The following is a 22,677-nucleotide window of genomic DNA, read 5'->3' as shown; positions in this document are numbered from 1 at the left end:
ATATATACAACATCCAAAAAGGAAAGCATCCATGTTCGAACAGACAAGTCATGAGGTGGTTTCAACGGGTTGCAATCATTCTCTTAGCAGCTGTAAGTCCAGCAAATGCAACACGCATTTGGATTTTAGAGAGCTGAAAGTCTGAATCAAAACATTTAGAATCAAAACACTGAGAGTGACAGGCACAGTAACATTAATCAAGACAGATAACTTGGATGCAATATTGTTCCAAAACTGACAAACAGGGGAGCAATCCCAGAACATGTGAAGATATGTTCCTTGAGTGTTTAGTGGGCAGAAAGTGCATAAAGGACTGGTAATTATTTTCATGTGATGCATTTTCACAGGGGTGAGATACGTCCTATGAATGAAATTGTAGTGAATCTGCTGATGGTCTGGATTGCGTGATACTTCTGAGATATTAGACCATACATCATGCCAGTCAAAATCAGTGACCAAGTCTGGGCAATCACGTTCCCAGACCCTCTCAATAGGAAGGCTGAGGCGGCCAGGTGAGTGTTCCTGGTTTTTGATGATTTTATGTTTCTCTTCCCCCAACTATTGCTGCCCTGGATAGATTTTTGTAAGTACAAAGTTTACCGCTTTGCTGTGTTTATATATCAGAATATAAAATACACAATGTATGCATGATATTTGATCATATAGATAACGTTTTCTGGTTATAGTTTTGTCTGCATGTCTTACAACTGACATGGAAGTTTACTGATTGCACTATATATACATATATCTCAAAATGCAATGGGTGAAACTGGTCTGTGTGTGCGTGTTTGTTTTGTCTCAGGTTTTATGTCAGGTAGAGATGAAGAGGATGTGTTTGTCTCAGGCCAATGCTGATCTGGCTGAGGCGGCCGAGAAACTAGAGGCCATCAGGAAGAAACTGGCTGTAAGTCTCTTTAAATGATTGTTCCTTTTCTTTTTCTTTATCTTTCTTTCATCTTCTGTCTTTGCATAAAGTTAAATATATAAGCCTCCACTACCACTCCACATTCTCCTGCAGCAATATCTCTCAAATTCTGATTGCTCCTGGACGTATTTTATTATCCGGTTGAACTGGCGGTATAATAGCGGACCTTGCTAAGTGCATTCTAGAGAGGTTAATGTGTGGTTTCACAGTGCTATTTAAATTTATTCGTCAGGTCATTTACAGCATGCACACAGCATTCAAGATATTTTATTAAGGAACATCCAGGAACACAAATCATCATATTTTCTCTCTTAGGAGCTGGACTGTAGCCTGGAAACTCTGACAACAGCCTTTGAGAAAGCCACTTCAGAGAAACTTTGCTTTCAAGAGGAGGTCAACCGCACCAACAAGACAATAGAGCTAGCCAACCGGCTGGTCAAAGGCCTGGCGGTAGGCACAGCCAAGACCAATGGGAGTTTACTTTGATACACTTTTCTTAATGCTGAATTTAAACATTTTGTTTTAGTGCAGTATGTTGTATACCAAATATGTTGTGAATAAGAGTTGCTTATTGTACAGAGTCTCACTTCATGTGTTCTGTTTCTCAGAGTGAGAATGTACGATGGGCCCACTCAGTAGCTCAGTACCATGAACAGGAGGGAACTCTCAGTGGGGACGTCCTCCTCACCGCAGCCTTCATCTCATACGCCGGCTCCTTCTCCAAGAAGTACAGGAGAGAGCTGCAGGACAACCTCTGGATGCCCTTCCTGCGCAGCCAAAAGGTACAATCCTACAATGATGAAGTGTTGTGTTGTTCATTTAGACAAATGAGGTCATTGATGACACCCAAAATGCCAAAACAAGTATAAAAAACCCAAATAAAGGCTCCCCTGTACATCACTGTCCTAGTTATACAAGAACACTCCCTGCCCTGTGACGGTTAAACCACTGACGTCAAAGGATGGAGTTACACACATTTGATGCATTACTCACAAGACAATTAGTCATGGTTTAAATCATCTTGAATACATCCGCCTGTTTTACACTCTGTAGCAGTCTTGTGGGGACACAACCTCTCGAGAAATGAACCGTTCTGTGAACTAATTAGCTGGAACGCTTCGTCTCGTCGTCACTAGTTCTCTGCTGACAGTCGTTGCAGAAGAAAACCTTCCAGTACACAAAACACGGGCCTTCCTCAATTTGTCTGGAGAGTGAAACTGATCTTGCTGTCTTCCATGGTCTTTTAATTGGTCGTCAAATGCACTTTGACAAAAGAAATCAAATGTGGTCTGTCAAGAGGTATAATCAGGACATATTGTTAGTGAAGCAGATAAACATTGCTTTCTTTGGAAATCACTAACATTACAGGAGGAAACAAACAAATAGATTTTAAAGGTGATTCTACTCCTTCTTAAAGGATCGTGAAGGTCAGGAAATGAAAGTCAAAAAAGAAAACCTGTGTGAACAGAAAGACGAAACTAAAGTGAACAAGCATTACTAAAACATTACAAGACCACTGATCAGAGCATTTTCTTAACAGATGAGGAATGTGTACCTTCCTCTCAGCATGAAAAGCACCATTAACTCAAATAAATTGGACTGGAGAGGAGAAAATAGGCTCCATAACATGATGTGTCCATACGGGGATGATGTGCAGAGCTAACCACTGCACCGCCATGCCCCCACTCCCATGATGGCATCTCTTCTTAGTTTGCTCATTTCTCCGTCAGATGCTCATCCCCATGACAGAAGACTTGGATCCAGTGTTGATGCTGACTGATGATGCGATGGTAGCCCAGTGGAACAATGAGGGCTTACCGGGAGACAAAATGTCAACTCAGAATGCGTCCATCCTCACAAACTGTGAGTAGTGGCAGTAAATATACAAATACAATAATACTATATTACATCACCATGGTGATGGGAGTCAGCATCAATACAAAAGTGCAGTGCTAGGTTTGCTCAATAGTTGACTGTGGACGTGTGGACCATGTGTCGCTTCAGGTGAGCGCTGGCCTCTCCTCATTGACCCTCAGCTGCAAGGCATCAAGTGGATCAAGAGTCGCCATGGCAGCGGCCTCAAGGTTGTCAGTCTCGGGCAGAGAGGGTGAGTGTGTCCTTATTCCTATCTTACATCCTCAGGTAGAGATAAAAGCTTTCTATACAGACCCTGAATTGCTGCTATATATCAGATGCTCTAGCTCTTAGTGCCACTTTTATTTTCTCTGTCTGGGAGACCAGACACTAATTGTTGACTTTTTCTTTTTTCATTGTTTAAATGTTGTTCCAGCTATGTAGATGTGATAGAGCAGGCTGTCGTGGCAGGGGACACTGTGCTCATAGAGAACCTCGAGGAGACCATTGACCCTGTTATTTACCCTCTGCTGGGACGGAACACCATCAAGAAGGGAAGGTATGGACACACACACATGTGAGCATGTGTACACACACGAAACAAACCACCGTTGGTTCCTCTCCGCTTGGGCTTTACACTTCCTCCCTCTGTACCGCTGTCTCACAGTTGTATAAAGGTTGGGGACAAGGAGTGTTTCTTCCACCCAGGCTTCCGACTGATCCTCCACACCAAGTTGGCCAATCCTCACTACAAGCCAGAGATTCAAGCCCAGACCACGCTCATCAACTTCACTGTGACCAGGGATGGTCTGGAGGACCAGCTGCTGGCCCAGGTGGTGAATCAGGAGAGGCCAGACCTCGAGCACTTTAAGGTGGGCTCAGTTAGTTATTAGGATCCTCTTCCCCTTTGTGCAGTTGAAAAATTGTTATTGGTCCTAAAACATTAGGATCCACTGTTTGGCGGTTTTCCCAATACAATATACTGTATTATGAAAGTAGTAGCATTTTTAAGATTCGATAACTTTACCGCTTCAATGGACACTTTTCACTATAATATTAAATACAATCCAACGGTACTGTTGATATGTTTTCTATTATTGATACATCTGTTTAGTATATGAAGAGGGATGAGTAAGCAATTCTTCAAAATGACCCCACCTGCCCGTGTACGCTCCCTGCAGAGTGAACTGACCACACAGCAGAACATGTTCAAGATCGAGCTGAAGCTGCTGGAGGACGAGCTGCTGTCCAGGCTGTCTGCTGCAGAGAGTAACTTCCTGGGTGACAACGTGCTGGTGGAGAAGCTTGAGACCACCAAGCACACAGCTGCCGAGATCGAGATGAAGGTAACGGGGCAAGTGTGTGTGCCCAGTCGTTACAGCCTGACGTGAAGGTCACAATAAGTTCACTTGTTTTGAATACTTACCTCAACATGTTCCTGTTCTCAGGTCCTGGAAGCTAAAGTCAACGAGGTGAAGATAAACGAAGCCAGAGAACTCTACCGTCCGGTGGCCGTCAGAGCTTCGCTGCTCTACTTCATCATGAACGATCTCAACAAGATCAACCCCATGTACCAGTTCAGCCTCAAGGTCAGCTCTCAACTGAGAGACCGAATTATAAAGAAGCCGACATTCATATTATGATGAATTTATATACAATGAGCATCACCAACTATGTCATAATTCTTGTTCTCAGGCCTTTAACGTGGTTTTCCACAAGGCGGTGGAGATGGCCGAGGCTTGTGAGGATGTGAAGAGCAGAGTAAACACGCTCATAGACGGTGTTACCTTCTCCACCTTCAACTACATCAGCAGGGGTCTATTTGAAAGAGACAAGCTCACCTTTACTGCACAGCTAGCGTTCCAGGTGTGTGTGTGTGTGTGTGTGTGTGTGTGTGTCAGCGTCAGAGAGAGTGTGTTCCATCCCTGACTGTCCGTTCTCTTTCAGTTGCTCCTGATGAGTAAAGAGATAGATGTGCGAGAGCTAGACTTCCTGCTGCGTTTTAACATTGACCATCACTACGTCAGCCCCCTGGACTTTCTTTCCAACTCAGCGTGGAGCGCCATCAAGGTGCACGCACACACACATCCACACGGGAGGGTTTTTTTGCCCGGCTCAAATTTGGAAATGGAATTGTGCCACTGCAACCTGCTGTGTCATGTCGTTGCCTAGGTGATGAGTTTCACTGATGAGTTTCGTTGTCTGGATCGGGACATTGAAGGTTCTCCGAAGCGCTGGAAGAAGATGGTGGAGTCTGAGTGTCCTGAGAAAGAGAAGTTTCCTCAGGAGTGGAAAGGGAAAAGCTCGCTGCAGAAACTCATCATGATGAGAGCCCTGAGACCTGATCGGATGACCTACGCCCTGAGGTGAGGAAGGGTTGTTCTCCTCTTATGTTAAGTGTGCTTACTCTTTTTGGATTATCGACTTTTCTTGACATTTTCCACAAACCCAGACTATTTCTGCTCTTCCTGTTATACCGTAGGAACTTTGTGGAGGAGAAACTCGGGGTGAAGTATACAGAGGGCCGAAAGACTGAATTTGCTAAGTCATTCAGAGAAAGTGGTCCAGCCTCCCCCGTGTTCTTCATCCTGTCCCCTGGAGTGGACCCACTTAAAGACGTGGAGTCACTGGGTACTGGAAAGAGAGTGGAGTCACTTGGATGGATGGATGTAGTATAATCACATGAAGATTGTTCACAATGGGAGGTTTTTATCTACATCAACACATTTCTGTTCCCAGGGAGGAAGCTGGGTTTCACTATCGACCTTGGGAAGCTTCACAACGTGTCCTTGGGCCAGGGCCAGGAAGCTGTGGCTGAGGTTGCCATGGAGATGGCTGCCAAGGAGGGCCATTGGGTTATATTGCAGGTCTGACTTGAAGAGAGATATGTTTATAGATAGAAATCATATTTATTTTTCTTCTAGGTAATCAATATGTGACTGAATCATTCTCTCATGTTCCATGCTCCCTTTTCATAAGAATTCATTACTGAAACTCTCAATACTCAAAGTTCACCCCGTCACTGCCCTGCACTTGATTTTGATGATGTGTTCTCATTCACCTGCCTGTAGAACATCCACCTGGTGGCGCGCTGGCTGGGTTCACTGGAGAAGCTCCTGGAGCGCTGCTGTGAGGGCAGCAATCCGGACTACAGAGTCTTCATGAGCGCTGAGCCGGCACCAACACCCCAGGAACACATTATCCCACAGGTAGGGATGCAGTGTGCATGCGGTAAAGTCACCAGTGAACCAATCATTTACACATGGAATGAAGGCAGGCGCCCATGTATATTTGATCTAGGTGCTACAGTTCTACACTGTTAAGTAGTGGCATTACATACAGATTGTATGTGTTTTCCTCAGGGCATTCTGGAAAACGCTATCAAGATCACCAATGAACCTCCGACGGGCATGCATGCCAATTTGCATGCTGCGCTGGACAACTTTGACCAGGTGAGTGTCGACGGAGCGCTTTGTGCCACAAGTGCCGTTTGTTTCTTCATTGCCCCATCGGTCTCTTTCTAGGACATCCTGGACCAGTGCAGCCGGGAGCAGGAGTTTAAGACCATCCTCTTCTCTCTGTGTTACTTCCACGCCTGTGTGGCAGAGAGGAGGAAGTTTGGATCCCAAGGTTGGAACCGAAAGTACCCCTTCAACACCGGAGACCTGACCATATCGGTCAACGTCCTCTATAACTACCTGGAGGCTAATGCACAGGTGGGCTGTGCTGTTGATGCATGTGAGTGAAACAGATGATGATTGTACAGCAGTGGCTTCCATAATGATTGTGATAATAAAAGGTGCCGTGGGAGGACCTGAGGTATCTGTTTGGGGAGATCATGTATGGAGGACACATCACCGATGACTGGGACAGACGGCTCTGCAGAACATACCTGGAGGAATACATGCAGCCCAACCAGGTTTGTACTTTTGTTTGAGAGAAAGCCAAAGCGATTGTCTGGATGATTGGGGTTCAAATGCGGCATGCTCAGCTGTGTTCTAGCACAAGAGCACCAAATGTGAAATGTGCCAGGTGTAGCTTTTCTATTTAGTGCAAACTTGACGTAGTTAGCCGCAATTTGGCTACTTTTGGGCCAGATATTTCACATGCAGATGAAAGTTTGTCTGGCAAGCAGTCATGCCTGACGTAGGCCACCGAGGACCGTTTTAGCTTCTAAGAGATCTCAGGCTAAACATTCGTCTCTCTGTTGTTTTCTCTCAGTTTGACCGGAAGCTTTCTTTGGTTCCGGGGTTTGTTGTCCCCTCCAACCTGGACTACAAGGTAACTAGAGGTGGATATCTTCACACAGTTTAACTTTCATCCTCAGCTGTTCTTCAGTTGAACACGTCACTGTTCTGAACACAAGTGTACACAAGCAGTAAAGCTGTAAAACACTTTCAATAAAAGTACAACATTATTAACATTGGCGTTTGTGATAAACAAATGAAAAAAATAGATGCCATTCACTTTTTATTTTTCTATATGTCCAGGGATACCATGATTTCATCGATGAGATGCTGCCCCACGAGAGCCCAGTGCATTATGGGTTGCACCCCAACGCAGAGATTGAGTTCTTGACAGTGACGTCAGATAACCTTTTCCACACTCTGCTGGAGCTGCAGTCTCCCGACGCCGTGATGGGGGAGGGGGCCTCACAGACCCTGGAGGAGAACGTAGCTACGCCATCAACCCACACATCTAAAATAATGATAACACTAAATCATTTTTATCTATACTCAATATACCACGCCCCCTCAGGTGAAAACGATTTTAGATGAGGTGCTGGAGAAGCTGCCAGAGGAGTACAACATGTCCGACATCACCTCTAAGACAGCTGAACGGTCCCCTTACATTCTGGTGTGCTTCCAGGAGTGTGAGCGCATGAACACACTCATCTCCGAGATACGGCGCTCGCTCAAGGAGCTGGACCTGGGACTCAAGGTATGCTTCAAACCAGTGGTTCTGAACTGGTCTGGCTGCGGGACCCACCATCGCCCCACCATGACTCGCCCCGACCTTAATCAAGGATCATTTCCAACTTCTCAAAATGATTAAATAAAAAAATGGTGCAGTGGGAACCTGAGAGAGTAAAGAATATCTCAGTAGAACAGCACAACAAAACAAGTTAGAAATATTCCCTTTTACACAGAATTAATTTGAATTAAAAACCTAAGTGACTTTCATACACAAACAGAGAATAAAAAAGTCCAACCACTGAGAAATTGTTTCAAAAATACCCAAATAATGTTACTTGCTGAAAATACACACTGAATCTATAACAACCAACGCTGCACTGTGGAAAAATTCAGGGTCTCGAGGGGCAGCTCAACTCAAAATAAATTAAACAAAAAGTGCAAAACAAAAAGATTTAAGTTTACAAAATGTACTTTTCTTCTGATTACCTTATCAGTGGGTAAATAGTGAAAAACATTTGGCTTTGAAAAAAATAAAGCAGCACTCACTTCAACCTGAGCTGTAACGCTGACATAGACCTGAGTCTGGAGGAATTCATAATGGGAGAACTGGGGATGTTTTTTTGCTCCTGATAAGAGTCTCAAAGTCTGGAGTTGGAGCGGACGAGGCCACCTGAGGTCATAGTCGTGTCGTAGTGAGGTCATGCTCAATGTCCAGTCTGACTCTTTAGTCTTCAGGGAGAAGCCACGCCCACAGAGACAGGTGCTGCTGAATGGTGGGAGTGGCAGGATACTCGCTTTGCTGCACCAGAACGTGAGATTACTCACGCTAGTGAAGCGAATGTAAAAACCTGTGTGTGTCTCTATGTTTGCGTACAGTACACCCCTCTTGGTCTGACCCACCAACCCATCCTGCCCCCTTCATATGAACAGCGCCCACACTGTCGTGTAAACAGGGTACTGGGGCTGTGTGTGTTAGTAATTGCTCGAGTCTCTCGTCTTCCATGTGTGTATTCAAAGGGTGAACTGGCCATCTCCTCTGAGATGGAGAAGCTGCAATCAGCCCTGTTCTTTGACAACGTCCCTGATACCTGGACCAAGCTGGCCTATCCCTCCACCTACAGCCTGGCTATATGGTGTGTGTGTGTGTGTGTGTACGTGTGTGTGGGTGTTTAAAAATGTATAGCAACACATTTCAATATCGGTTTTACATTACCTTTAGTTTAAATCTATCTGCAGTAGCTTTTTTCAGTTTTCAGAACACTGGCATGACTCTAACTTGTGTGTGTGTGTGTGTGTGTGTCAGGTATAATGATGTGTTGCAGCGTTGTAAAGAGCTGGACAGCTGGACCCAGGACTTGTCTCTGCCGAGTGTGGTCTGGCTGTCTGGACTATTCAACCCACAGTCCTTCCTCACTGGTAACGCTCAGATAGGAGCGCTAACGAGGCGTGACTCAAATATATTCTCGACTCACGACTCTCCCATTATCTTGTTTTCTCTATTTTCCAATTATCCTTTTTTATTTTGTATGTTGCTCTGACTTTCCAGCGGTGATGCAGTCTCTGGCGCGTAAGAACGAGTGGCCTCTGGATAAAGTAATCCTGACGGTGGATGTGACCAAGAAGTTTAAGGAAGAGTTCAATCAACCCGCCAGAGAGGGCGCCTACATCTATGGCCTCTACATGGAAGGTAGACGAACACGGCCTCGCGGTCTGAGCGGCAACATGGAGAGTCTTTTTATGTTACATCTCCTATCTCTTGGACATTGAGAGTGAAAACTTGTTTTCCCCCCGTGGACATGTTTATCATTCCCTCCCTTTCTGTGATGTTTAAATTCCTGAGATTTGAACATAGCATTGGTCCTGTTCTCATCGCTTGTGTTCTCCTCTCACAGGTGCGAGATGGGACACTCAGGCTGGGGTGATTGCTGAAGCCCGTCTAAAGGAACTGACCCCCGCCATGCCCGTCATCTCCGTGCGAGCTGTGCCCAATGACCGCCAGGAGACCAGGAATATCTACGAGTGTCCGCTCTACAAGACCAAGATCAGAGGACCCACCTACGTTTGGACTTTCAGCCTCAAAACCAGGGAGCGGCCCGCCAAGTGGGTGCTGGCCGGCGTGGCTCTGCTGCTCAGTGTGTGAGAGCAGCTGAGATGTTATTTCATTGGGCATCGCGTTGTCACCTCAGACGATTTGTCATTCATATTGTCAGATTTAGAAAACGTATGCACATAGACTGGAATGTTGAATTTCTTCTTTTTATTGAAAAATGATAAAATATACAGAAAGAAATGCACACGCGCTAGATCACAGTCAGAACCGATAAAGTCCAAACTTGTTTTGAACATATCAAATCTAAACTACAAAAGAACTTTTAAGCAGGAGAAGAAGAAGAACACAATATAAATCAGACAGTGTGTTGTTTTGCAGTATGTTATGCAGCGGGTTTAATAGCGCATTAAATTACACAGGTGAAGTCATTCTGACGACATGACGAGACAACCTCTGATTGTCTGTTCGCTCCTTCCTACTTCACAGTCCACGTGGGTATAGGATCCATCCATTCAATAAAAAAGAATTAACAAAAATGTGTAAACCAGCTGTTTTTAAACTGGAGATTCTAATGCACGTCCTGTAGCTCTGACACTACATGTGCTAACAAGTCAAAATCATTCAGGTTTGGCCTTTGTGTATTTCTCCGTGTGTTCTCCGTGTGCGGATGTCTAGTCACTGTCAGACCAATCTAGCTCCATCATGTCCATGGCGGCGGTGGCCATGTTGATCTTGGTTCCGTGTCGCACGCTGCAGCTCTTCACAGAGTTCTGATTGGACGAAGCCCGCATGCTCACCTGCACCCCCGAGTGACCGATGACCCCGACTTCACCTCTAATCTTTTGGCTGATGGCCTTGCTGCGGTCACCTCGGATTCCCTGGAGCACGACTCCCATGTCACTCCTGCGACCCCTGACCCCCAGCTCACTCCTCATCTTCATCACTCCCAGGTCGCCCATGTTCATGTCCATGTCACCGAGTCTCTCCATCTCCCCCATCTCCTCCATGTCTAAGGACAACATGTCCCCCAAGCCCCCCATACTTCCATGGAGACCCTTGAACATGGTCGGGAGCCTCCCTCCCTCTATAGCGCCCTCTATCCCTTTATCATCCTTCCTGTCCCCCAACTTGTCTATCTCCCATCCTCCTTCCTTCTCCCCTTCAGCCTCTCCAAACCCACCCGAATACCCTCGGACTATGGTGGTCACCCTGCTCCTCTGCATCCCTCCTTTCTCCCGGTCCCCCTCCCCCCACGTCCTCTCCTCCCTCTCAACCACACCGCCTGGGAAACTCCTGAGCGTCACCTGCACCCTTCCTCCCTCCATGCCCCCAGTCTCGTCTCTTTCCCTCTGCCCCCAGCCTTTCTCCTCCAGGGTTCCTTCCTCGTCCCCGTCCTCCTCTCCCAGCCGCCCCTGCAGCCCTCGGAGCACGGCGTGCAGCCTCCCGCCGTCGAGCGAGCCCATCCCCCTCTCCAGCGCCGCACTGCTCCCCCTCTCCGTGTCTCCATTGCTGAGGGTGCGGAAGAGACTGCTGACGCCGGCGCTGCTGACGCCGGCGCTGCTGACGCCGGCGCTGCTGACCGTAGCGCTGTTGGAGTCTTGAGAATGCGAGCGGAAGAAGGAGCCGGAGGAACCGATGGACATCGGTGTGAAGAACTGATGAAGTCAGGGAGAAGGGAAGAAGAGGAGGACAAGTGTCATTATAAAGAGTATTTGAGTAAATATAAACCTGTTCAGAGCGCTAAAAGAACATAAATCAACTTCCACTTACCGGTGAGATGTTTGAGCGCTCCATGAGGAGGGAGGTGGGACTGGGAGACATGTTGGAGCGCTCCACCAGCCTCTCCTCCCACAGTTTGAGCCTCCTCTCCCTCTCCTCCAGCTCCTTCTCTTTGGAGTACAGCTCCCTCTCCAGCTTTCGAAGGCGCTCCAGGGTCGCCTCGATTTCACACCTGGAGTGTGACAGAATATACGTCATCGATTGGGACTGTGTAGATGCAGACGGGGCTTTAACAGAAAGTTAACCACAGGTAAAGATAATCTGATGAATATTACAGGAGCACATGCTAAATTGTTCAAACACGCTACTCTTTTAAAAGTTAATGTTCTCAAGATCTGTAATGTACTTGTACACGAGTGATACTGTGGTGCTCTGCACCTGGACACAGGTTACTCTGTGGTTCCAAACTACCAAACACAAATGGTACACACAATAACTTGTGTACTCATTGCCGCTGTTTATGCGGTTAATTTTACACATGTATGTACTTTTACATTTTGTAATTACAGGACATTCTGCAATGGTCTGTCCATGCAGGTCAGTCAGACTGATATCCTTCAGTTCCACCGCAAAAGACATTTTTCTCAAGATTTACAACAGTTTTTTTATTTATTCTGTGCATTGGATGAGGGATCATGCTGTGCATCAACATTATTACTTTTTTTTTTACACTTTTATTATATTGTGTACTTTTTAAGAGAACTAGATTTCCTCTCTTTTTATATAAACACATGACATACTAATGCTCAACATGTCTGTGTGCTATGGAACTGTATCAATGTTAATGATGATAAGTGACACTGCACACTGGCTTACATTAGAAGGATAAACCTATTTTTAACTAGAACGGGCACTCGGTAGAGCGCATACCTTCGCATATGACAAGATTGGGCATTGAATTATGAACATTTTGGCATTAGTTGCATGCCAACTATGGTAGAAAGACGATTTTGACCTTTTCATGACCTTGACCCGATCAATCCCAAAATCTAATCAAATGGTCCCCGGATAATAACCAATCATCCCACCAAATTTCATGCGATTCGGTTTAACACTTTTTTAGTTATGCGAGGAACACGCATACAAATAAATATATATTTTCAATGCAAAGGTAACTAGAATGGGCACTCGGTAGAGCGCATACCTTCGCATATCACAAGATCGGGCATTGAATTATGAACATTTTGGCATTAGTTGCATGCCAATTGGACAAAAATGTATCGTGCTATGGTAAAAAAAGAGTTTGACCTTTCCATGACCTTGACCTTTGACCCGATTGATCCCAAAATCTAATCAAATGGTCCCCGGATAATAACCAATCATCCCACCAAATTTCAGGCGATTCAAGAAAATTTTGACCTGTTCATGACCTTTGACCTTTGACCCGATCGATCCCAAAATCTAGTCAACTGGTCCCCGGATAATAAACAATCATCCCACCAAATTTCATGCGATTCGGTTCAATACTTTTTGAGTTCTGCGAAAGATTTTGACCTGTTCATGACCTTTGACCTTGACCCGATCGATCCCAAAATCTAATCAACTGGTCCCGGATAATAAACAATGATCCCACCAAATTTCATGCGATTCGGTTCAATACTTTTTGAGTTCTGCGAAAGATTTTGACCTGTTCATGACCTTTGACCTTTGACCCGATCGATCCCAAAATCTAATCAACTGGTCCCCGGATAATAAACAATCATCCCACCAAATTTCATGCGATTCGGTTCAATACTTTTTGAGATTTGCGAATAACACGCATACAAATAAATAAATAAATAAATACACGGCGATCAAAACATAACCTTCCGGCATTTTCAATGCGAAGGTAATGAGTGTGTTCCAGTGTCCTGTGGCAGACCACGTGACGTCACATATCTAGTTTACTTGACTTCCTTTAAAATATGTAGGACAGTACTGTGTGTTCCCACAAGAGGTCACTGAGTGGTGACTGTCCATGAACCTGCATCCACAAACACAATCAACCCACAGCAACTAAATATAGACCGACATGACGCACAGCCATACCTCCTCTTCCTCCTCCTCCTCCTCCTCCTCCTCCTGTGTTCCTTCCACACCTCCCTTTTCATTCATCCCGCCCCTTCACCTCCCTCACTCTTCCTCACTCCTCCTCTTTGCCTCCCCCTTTCCTTATCCAACTTTTTCCACCCGTACCCAAAACTTCCCTCAGAATTTATTGCCTCGTTGTATTCATGTTAAAAATGCACAGAATCTCACACCTCGTCTCTTCTGCTCCCTCCTCCTCCTCCTCTCTCCCCCCCTGTCGACCGACCTGTCTCCTTTCCTGCCACCCGCTGTATTTCTCCCTAGTTCAGTTTTTCAGGTTTCACATGCACCCAATAGCTTTCTGAACTTTTCATACTTGATTTCTCCTCCACCCCCCTGTCTTTCTCCCCGTGGTGGCGCAAGGGCAGAGTAGAGGAGCAGAGGAATCTCTTCCATGGACACTTTCCAGAGAGCTTATTATAGACCAAAGTAGAGCACAGGGTCACACATACAACTTCTCTCCTGAGCTGTCGGGTCCACCGTGTATGTTAGCACGTGTGTGACTATGTTGAATTTGTGCGTGGGTGCATATTGACTTTTATTTGAAGTACAGTAAATCATAGACTGCATTTGTCATTCTGAACAAGACTTTACTTCATACACTTTAAAAATGACCTGCCTCATTCCCAGACGCAGTGCAGTTATGTATACAATATTGTGTGTGTGTGTGTGTGTGTGTGTGTGCATACCTCCACTGGTCCTTGTTTTGTAAGAAGGAGTTACACTGGTCCGGTAGCCTGCTGTCGTTGGCCATGGTCTCCAGGTTCACCAGCACCTGCTTGAACTGCGGACGCTCCTGCAGACGCATGCACACAGGATCAATCAGCAGCTGACGCAGCTGGTTTTCATGTCTTTGAAAATGTAGTCAGAGACATTTTTAGGAGATTAACCACTGTAACCATTGTCCATTTTGCTTACCTTTGGGTCTGCTTGCCAACATTTTCTCATCAGCTCTGCGAAACTTCCTGGACAGCTGGTAGGGATGGTCAGCCTCTTTATACACAAACACATACAAGGTACTTGTACTTGTACATACTTTTTATTTTAAACAACTAAAAAGTACCACCATGTTTTTAAAAATAATGAAACCTTTACTAAAAACTATTTACAGCCCCTGAAAACGTGTCTTTAAATCGAAAGGTGTGCATGTTAAGGAAACAAAAAGTATAGCTAAAGCTGATGATCAGTGTTGCAAATATTTAGTCATCAACAAGTATTTGGCATCAGGACTGTGTGGGTCTGGATTTATCAGATTTAATTGACAGTGGCCGGAAAACAGGAAACAGCCCCACTGCTGTCATTTAAAATCAAATGTTGCTGAATCCTGATTGGTTGTCAGCAGTCCAAGTCCCACCCATCTCAAACTAGTGAGAAGAGCTCAGAGAAAAAAAGAAATGCCGAAAACTTTATGTGAAATGTCCAACGCTGCCGGCGCACTATGAGACGGGGCTGTTTCAATAGGTTATCTGTGTTTATAAGATGCTATCACACATTATGAACTGCTGAGTTCTTAATCTAAACATCCTTTAATTTGCACTCAATGGATACTTTTGAGAGTGTGTGGGTCCATGTATATCTTTCTACAACATGTAAACTGCAGTAAGAACTCAAAACCTCGACGTTGCACTGAGTCCCTGCTGAAAAGATCCCATCACAAAGGTCTGAATGAAGCCGGCACACAGCTCCACCGCACAGGCCAGTGAATGGAAACAGTGATATTTCAGGATTAATCCCCAGAGAAAAGTGACTCTAAGTGGAGAGAGGGCAAGTAAGAGGGTCAGGAGGAGAGGCAGAGCAACGGAGGGGGAGTCAGAGGGAGACTGGGAAAGGGAGAGAGAGAAAGTTATTTAGGGAGAGTATTTGGAGATTAGCCAACAGCTACGCAGGAATCAGGTTCTCAGAGTTGTTTGTTGAACCCAGTGTGTGTGAGGGGTGGGGGGATTCAGGCACATCAATAACTGCAACACATACACCATATAAACATCATTCCCGCCTCCCATAAACCTCTTGAATTAACCCTCCTACCACTGCTCTCTCTCTCTCTCTCTCACAAAGGCTTTAGCCAGGGGGGGGGGGTCTGGCCGAGCTCCGCTGCTGTGTATCCAGGCCTTACAAGAGCAGAGAACTGACATCAGGCCTAAAAATACCCAAACTCAGCCTCACCAGCTCGCAGTGGAAACCATGAGAGCATCGCATTGTTGCTCCATCTCAAACTCTAATGAGTCGACATGCTGACAGTGTGTTCAGAAAGGTGTGCTCACGTGTGTGTGTGTGTGTGTGTGTGTGTGTGTGTGTTACCTCTTGTTTTTCCACCACCAGCCATGCAACCTGCAGGCCTTCAAAACCTTTGAAAGGAACCTCACGAGTCAGCATCTCCCACAGCACCTGGCCACAGGACAGACGATGTGGGTTCATTCAGACGTGTTGCTCGTCTTTTATTTCATGCAACTCGCCTGAATATTTGTGAAAATGTCTTAATAAAAAATTCAAAAATACCCAATACAGTAAAGCGGAGAATATTTTAGCAATAGCTAAATACTGAAACCAAACCATACTTTTATGATGCATTACTTTGAGGAAAATAAACCTTTGTTTCAAAATGTTTCCTAATTCAACACAAACTTCTTAGATGTTAAATGTCATAGATAGATAGATAGACAGATGGATAGATATACAGATATACAGATAGACAGACAGATAGATAGATATATAGATATACAGATATATAGATAGATAGACAGATAGGTAGATATATAGATAGATGGATAGATAGACAGATATATAGATAGATAGATAGACAGATAGGTCGATATAGATATACAGATAGACAGATAGATTGATATATAGATATATAGATATACAGACAGATAGATAGATATATAGATATATAGACAGATAGGTAGATATATAGATATATAGATAGATGGATAGATAGACAGATATATAGATAGATAGATAGATAGATAGACAGATAGGTAGATATAGATATGCAGATATACAGATAGACAGATAGATTGATAGATAGATAGATAGATAGATAGATAGATAGACAGATAGATAGATAGATAGACAGATAGATAGATATATAGATAGATAGATAGATAGATATAGATATACAGATATACAGATAGATAGATAGATAGACAGATAGATAGATAGATAGATAGACGGATAGATAGATATAGATATACAGATAGATAGATATATATAGATAGACAGATAGATAGATATAGATAGATAGATAGATAGATAGACAGATAGATAGATAGATAGATAGATAGATAGATATATAGATATAGATATACAGATAGACAGATAGATAGATATATAGATATATAGATAGACAGATAGATAGATATATAGATAGATAGACAGATAGATAGATATATAGATATATAGATAGATGGATAGATAGACAGATATATAGATAGATAGATAGATAGACAGATAGGTAGATATAGATATGCAGATATACAGATAGACAGATAGATTGATAGATAGATAGATAGATAGATAGGTAGATATAGATATACAGATATACAGATAGACAGATAGATTGATTTATAGATAGATAGATAGATAGACAGATAGGTAGATATAGATATACAGATATACAGATAGATTGATATATAGATATATAGACAGAAATATAGATAGATAGATAGACAGATAGGTAGATATATAGATAGATAGATAGATAGATATATAGAGATATAGATAGATAGACAGATAGATAGACAGATAGATAGATAGACAGATAGATATACAGATAGACAGAAAGATTGATATATAGATAGATGAGTACTACCGACTCACCACGCCATAGGAGTAGGTGTCACAGGTCTCCGAGACAGGAAGGCTCTGAATGACTTCAGGAGCCATCCAAGGAAAAGTGCCCACCACCGTCATGTGTGTGGTGTGAGACAGGAACTTAGACGCCCCGAAGTCACAGATCTAAAACCCAGACAGAGTGCAGTGAAGAAAACATAGAAACACCCGGGTGCCTGAATTGAATTAAAAAATGCTGATTTGTTTTTGTCTGTCCATCACAAGACACACACCTTGAGCACTCTGTCTGCTGTCATTACCACTGTGAAAGAGAGAAACCAAAGCTGTGAGACATAGTAACACAGTACAGCCAACACACAAATGGCGAATACTTTAGACTTAGGAAAGGAGTTATTGTGCTCAGTGCTTTACCGTTCCGGGATTTGAGGTCTCTGTGAATGACTTTGACTGGAGCTTCTGCGTGGAGGTAATGCATCCCTGGAAGGAAGTCGAGCATCAATACCTGGCAACGAACAATACTACAACCGTCTGAGGTTTATTCAGATTTTTATGGGGGTGGAATTTCCTTCCAGCATCTAAAGGCAGTGAGTAGAATTTAAAAGTTAGTCTCCACTCCAGCTCAATGAGCCCAATGTCTGCTTCAGGAGGCGCTCGCCAGCAGGTGAAACACGACCTCAAATTCACTCTTGTTTGGGAACTGCCGTTGGTCCTGTTTGGTGTTTGGATCTCGCTATATTTGGGTCTTTTTCTACGCCGTGCCCACTAGTTTTGTAGATTCCTCTCGGATGAGTGCTGACGAACTGGTTGTTTCTTCTTATTTATACAGACAGACACAGTGGGTCATAGATGCTGATTGAGAGGGATTATTGTTGTTTTGAGCTTCAGGTTAACAAAAATATTCACTGAGGCTCAAAGTTACTGTTGTGATATCTATTTTTAATTAATGTATTTCCCTTTTTACCGTGTTATTACCTTCAAATCTATCAAAGACAACATTTACAAATCTAAATGTTATATTATTGTTCCACCACTAACTGCCCCAGTAATCAGCCAGGTGTCATTTACCAACTTTTCTTTCCCCAGGTTTAAAAAGTATATTTCAAATATATATACGTCCAAATGTATATGTTTTACTGTTCTGTATATTTATAGTTTTAGTCGTTTCTTTAATTCGGCCTAATGAGGTTGTAGCAATTGTCTTTAAATTAAGTCTTGTACATGATGACTTGAGTGTGACAGTCAACAGATCACTGGTGAGTGTATGAGTGCTCCTACCTCTGACCGAGAGATGTGTATTATTATTAATGATAATAATAATAATAAAACGTGTACCTTTGGCTATCTCTATGGCCCATGTCATGATCTGCTCCATGTCCATCTCCTCACTCTGCTCACTGGAGAGGTACTCGTACAGAGATCCTGCACTGGCATATTCTGCCAGAATACACACACACACACACACACAAACACAAGCCACTGTCATTATAGGAGAACAGGGCTACGCATTCATTTGAAAGAATATATATATATATACACTTTTATTTATGCAGTTACAGCAGATTTCCCTCCATGTGTGTAACAACTATGTTACTTAGCTGACATAAATTTGAATAAAAATGACTGAGATGCTAAAAACGAAGTGACAGAAATTAGTCCAAACTAGTTTGTGCAGGGCAGTTGTTTACATGAAAGTATTATAATGTTTGAGAAACATCACACACAGTCTGGCACAGCTCAGACACCTACACAGAGGAGCTCTCAAATCAGTGGGAAAGATCACAACCTTCACACCCTGGCTGTCTAATCCAGATTATCTCTTGAACTCTTCACCTTTTCTCATTTTCGTGTTAAATCTGACCATTCAGTAGAAGAGAGAGGAGGATGTCAAATGAAAGTTGTCTGGTGAGTCGAACATGGACAAATCTGTCTTTTTAAATGTCGGGCAAAATGCATTTTACTGGCACCAAACTTACTTTTACGTACTGTACTCTTATTTTTAGTCAGCATTGGGTTTTATTAGACTCAGCTCCAACATAGTTGTTGCTGGACAATTCTGTGGTGGTGTGTCGGATGACCCCATCCAGGATTACAACCACATCCAAACATGCTGGTCTCAGTTACAAATGTCCTGCCAGGAAACGCACAAGAACCTGCCTACACACACCGATCCTTCAAACAGATAGCTAAAAAGGAGGCATGCTAACGTGTTCGCATAGGCTAAAGGAGCATGTGCTAACGTGTTCGCAAATTGTGCCTTGAGGATCTAATACACACAACAGTAATAAAGCTAACACACACACACACACGTGGATTCTGACCTGTGATAATGCCGTAGTTGGGAGATTCCAGCACGGCTCCATAAAACTGAATGATGTTCTTATGACTCAAGACACTGAGAATCTCAGCCTGGACGAGCAGACAAGAACAGATAGAAACAAAGGGTTATGAACAACTTCATTCACGTCCTCCATCAGTTTTCAAATATCTGACATTGGCAAGGAAACACGATCCTCAAGAAAATCATGTGCCGATCATTCCTGAAAGACTGTAAATTTACTAGTTAGAGTTTCTATTCTAAAGTTATTATATTACCGCTGAGGTCTGAACCTCTTTCATAACACAGGTTAGTCCCCAAACACAGACCGTGCACATCACAGTGACCAACATGCCATTAATCTGAGCAGGTCTGTATTTGTGGAATATGCAACGGTTGCCAAGCAACATAATACCTAATCATCAATTACATTAAATCAAACTGAAATATAATTTTTTTTAAAAAGAGCATTTTTTTATTCCCACATGTGAGATTAGCAGTATTTACATCAGTTTATGTAAATCTTTTTGCACATTTAGCCAAGTAATGCTTTTTTAAAATATACTTTAACTACATTTTGTTGCTAATATGTCTAATAAATATACATATCACAAGTGCATTTAAAATAATAATCAGAGTAAAAACATAGTATGATGTTGCAATTTCTCCTTGAGTAAAATACTTCTTCCACCACTGTGTGAATGTAGCGTGTTCACCAGCAGCTCCATTTCACATGAAGTGTTGCAGCAAAACGATCCATTAAGCTGCAGTTCTCCCATAATCCATCAATTAGTATGTTGTATATATGAACTGCACAGACACACACACACACACACACACACACACACAGTTGTGCATCCCTGCCCACCCTGCATGTGTTTGTGTTAGCGTGAGAAAGTGAGTAAGAGAGAGAGATAACTCAAACAACAAATCAAATGTAGTCCTCCTCTGTTTTATGCAGTCAGCCTGATGTACATGTATAAATCTGCTGCAATAACAAAAACACCATGTGGCCGATTAATCCACAGAGCACACTAACTCCTAACAGTTTCCTGGCATCAGCCTCCATCAGCCTCCATCAGCCTCCATCAGCCTCCATCAGCCCAAACTAAATCACATGCACGGGACTGTTGGAGTCCCAGCGTGTCGTTCTCATGGAGAACAAACCTGGACTGAACTGCGGTGCATAAAGCCCCAAATTCCTACACACGTCTTCTTAAAATACAAAAGGGAGGAACAAGGGAGTGCTGGCATAAATACAACTGCTCCATCCACACATAGTGGGCAGAGGAGGGGGATGAGGATAAGTATGTTTAAGATAAACACATCAGGGAGGGAGTGAAATAGGGTTCGGCTGTCCAAAGACAATCTGGAAAATAAGTGTAAACTAATGTGTCACAGAGAAGTTTATAACTTCTAAATACTCTGGATCCTAAATTTAAACTTGTGTGCGTCTCTGAGAAATACATGTATGATTGTTCTGTTTGTTCTTGTGTGTGTGTGTGTGTGTGTGTGTGTGTGTGTGTGTGTGTGTGTGTGTGTGTGTGTGTGTGTGTGTGGGGGGGGTCTCCTCTTACCTCTTTGTCAATCTTTAGAAGTTTCTTCACAGCCACTTCCTTGTCCTGGGATATCCAGAGGGCTCTGTAGACGCTCCCAAAGCTGCCTCCTCCACAGTTCTCGTAAAAGAGCAGGTCCTCATGCTTTATCTGCACAAACGACGAGCCGGGGGACGACATGGCATACTGACTCACGCTCGCACAAACACACACATGTACACACACACACAGCACCAAGGTGTGCACCCACGACCGCCAACGCTGCCCCAAAAAGTATACAAGTCCCAGATCAGCACGGAGAGCGAAGGATAAGAAAGGAAGAGAAGAGGGGTCGTTTCCTCCACAGGGTCAGAGGGGACGCTGTCAGTCAGCAGAGTGCCAGAGAGAGGAAACCAGAAAGGGCTGGAAAGAGAGAGAGAGGTCTGCTCCCTCTGAGTCAGGAGAAGTCACCAATAGAGTAGAGAAGGTATTACATTGCCTGATAGTGGTGATCCAGTGTAACTACAACAAAAAAAGCTCACACACAGAGCGAGAAGATGAAGGAGAGGTGAGTGTTTAAGTGTGTGCAAGTTACGGTTTGCAGTGTGCAGTCGGCCTGGAGCAGACGCACTGTTCAAATATGGTCACTGGCATCCAGGGGATTCCTTCTTCCTGGATAACTGTGTCTATATAAAGCTCTACACACACCGCACACAGAGAAGGAGAGAGAGATAGAGACAGAGACAGAGAGAGAGAGAGAGAGGGCCTATAGCGTGTCAGACATAGTAAATCAGTGAGCAACGAGGTTGACTGTCTCAAATATCTAAATCCATCGTTCAAACTCTGCATCTAAAAACAAACCCACTCACCAGAGAAGCCGGGTCGGGGACATCGTGTTACTCAGCCTGACAGGAATGACCCGGTGACATCGTCAGGCACGACAGCCGTGCTGACATCACTGTGCAGGGAAAGGTGAGAACAGCGATGGGAAGTTAGGACTCTTCTCAGTCTGTCAGCAGTCAAGTGCTAGAGGAGCCAGAACAGTGAGTCAAGGCATGAATAAAACATGACTCCTAGGAGCTGCGATGCCATGAACCACGACACCCCGGAGGACACAATTGTTGGATATAGAAAATAAAATGGCTCATCTGCAAGTAGGAATTATTGCATTAGGGTGTTGTTCAAGGAAACATTTAAAAAAGCTTCCTCCTGTTGGAACCGCTTTGAGTATCTGTGTCAAATTTTCTTTTCATCTTTGAAATAGGATGTTATTTTTATTTTGACTATATGGAATGAGATCATCAAGGGAGCATGAAAGTCACTATTGCCACTTAATTCATTCAGATTAAAGCCGTTTAACACCATCACGTGTGCACAATGTTGTCTATTTCTAATTCACATATCGCAAGTTCCCCTTTTCACACAAGAACAAATCTCATATTATACAG

The 22,677-nt window shown here is 43.7% G+C and overlaps 2 protein-coding genes across 3 annotated transcripts in view; one reads left to right on the top strand and one right to left on the bottom strand.

Annotated features, from left to right (window-relative positions):
• The window catches only part of dnah9l (dynein, axonemal, heavy polypeptide 9 like), a 34,940-nt gene extending 25,102 nt beyond the window's left edge, over positions 1–9,838 (top strand). The window contains exons 64-89 of one of the 2 annotated variants that reach the window (XM_056420667.1): positions 578–583; positions 803–904; positions 1,241–1,375; positions 1,534–1,707; positions 2,656–2,788; positions 2,930–3,032; positions 3,216–3,338; positions 3,447–3,651; positions 3,961–4,125; positions 4,228–4,368; positions 4,475–4,645; positions 4,727–4,849; positions 4,952–5,145; positions 5,262–5,410; positions 5,519–5,646; positions 5,851–5,988; positions 6,142–6,231; positions 6,304–6,495; positions 6,579–6,698; positions 7,001–7,060; positions 7,270–7,452; positions 7,538–7,720; positions 8,713–8,828; positions 8,999–9,111; positions 9,242–9,382; positions 9,588–9,838. In XM_056420667.1, coding sequence (XP_056276642.1) covers positions 578–583; positions 803–904; positions 1,241–1,375; positions 1,534–1,707; positions 2,656–2,788; positions 2,930–3,032; positions 3,216–3,338; positions 3,447–3,651; positions 3,961–4,125; positions 4,228–4,368; positions 4,475–4,645; positions 4,727–4,849; positions 4,952–5,145; positions 5,262–5,410; positions 5,519–5,646; positions 5,851–5,988; positions 6,142–6,231; positions 6,304–6,495; positions 6,579–6,698; positions 7,001–7,060; positions 7,270–7,452; positions 7,538–7,720; positions 8,713–8,828; positions 8,999–9,111; positions 9,242–9,382; positions 9,588–9,835 — 3,636 coding nt within the window. In that variant the 3' untranslated portion in view covers positions 9,836–9,838. Of the gene's footprint in view, positions 1–175; positions 513–577; positions 584–802; positions 905–1,240; positions 1,376–1,533; positions 1,708–2,655; positions 2,789–2,929; positions 3,033–3,215; positions 3,339–3,446; positions 3,652–3,960; positions 4,126–4,227; positions 4,369–4,474; positions 4,646–4,726; positions 4,850–4,951; positions 5,146–5,261; positions 5,411–5,518; positions 5,647–5,850; positions 5,989–6,141; positions 6,232–6,303; positions 6,496–6,578; positions 6,699–7,000; positions 7,061–7,269; positions 7,453–7,537; positions 7,721–8,712; positions 8,829–8,998; positions 9,112–9,241; positions 9,383–9,587 lie in introns of those variants that run through there. The other variant, XM_056420668.1, reaches the window with a different exon arrangement.
• Positions 9,839–9,937: 99 nt separating this feature from the next.
• LOC130197783 (mitogen-activated protein kinase kinase kinase 13-A-like) lies at positions 9,938–21,855 on the bottom strand. The gene is made up of 11 exons (XM_056420669.1): positions 21,272–21,855; positions 19,699–19,786; positions 18,713–18,814; positions 17,792–17,857; positions 17,653–17,681; positions 17,408–17,545; positions 15,890–15,976; positions 14,510–14,584; positions 14,281–14,387; positions 11,516–11,696; positions 9,938–11,400 (listed from the first exon to the last, which is right to left on the bottom strand). The coding sequence occupies exons 1-11, from the start codon at positions 21,428–21,430 to the stop codon at positions 10,417–10,419; spliced, it is 2,016 nt and encodes a 671-aa protein (XP_056276644.1). The 5' UTR covers positions 21,431–21,855; the 3' UTR covers positions 9,938–10,416.
• Positions 21,856–22,677: the final 822 nt, after the last annotated feature.

This window comes from Pseudoliparis swirei, chromosome 8 (assembly GCF_029220125.1).
Source record: "Pseudoliparis swirei isolate HS2019 ecotype Mariana Trench chromosome 8, NWPU_hadal_v1, whole genome shotgun sequence".
Classification (NCBI taxonomy): Eukaryota; Metazoa; Chordata; class Actinopteri; order Perciformes; family Liparidae; genus Pseudoliparis; species Pseudoliparis swirei.
This window is presented reverse-complemented; position numbering and strand designations above follow the sequence as displayed.

Excerpts from the sequence above, each read along its gene's own strand:
- LOC130197783 (XM_056420669.1), bottom strand. The coding sequence starts at position 21,430 with ATGTCGTCCCCCGGCTCGTCGTTTGTGCAGATAAAGCATGAGGACCTG. Across the intron at positions 19,787-21,271 it reads TTCTAAAGATTGACAAAGAG|GCTGAGATTCTCAGTGTCTT; the intron begins GTAAGAGGAGAC and ends CTGCTCGTCCAG. Across the intron at positions 15,977-17,407 it reads ACACCTACTCCTATGGCGTG|GTGCTGTGGGAGATGCTGAC; the intron begins GTGAGTCGGTAG and ends TCCTGTGGCCAG.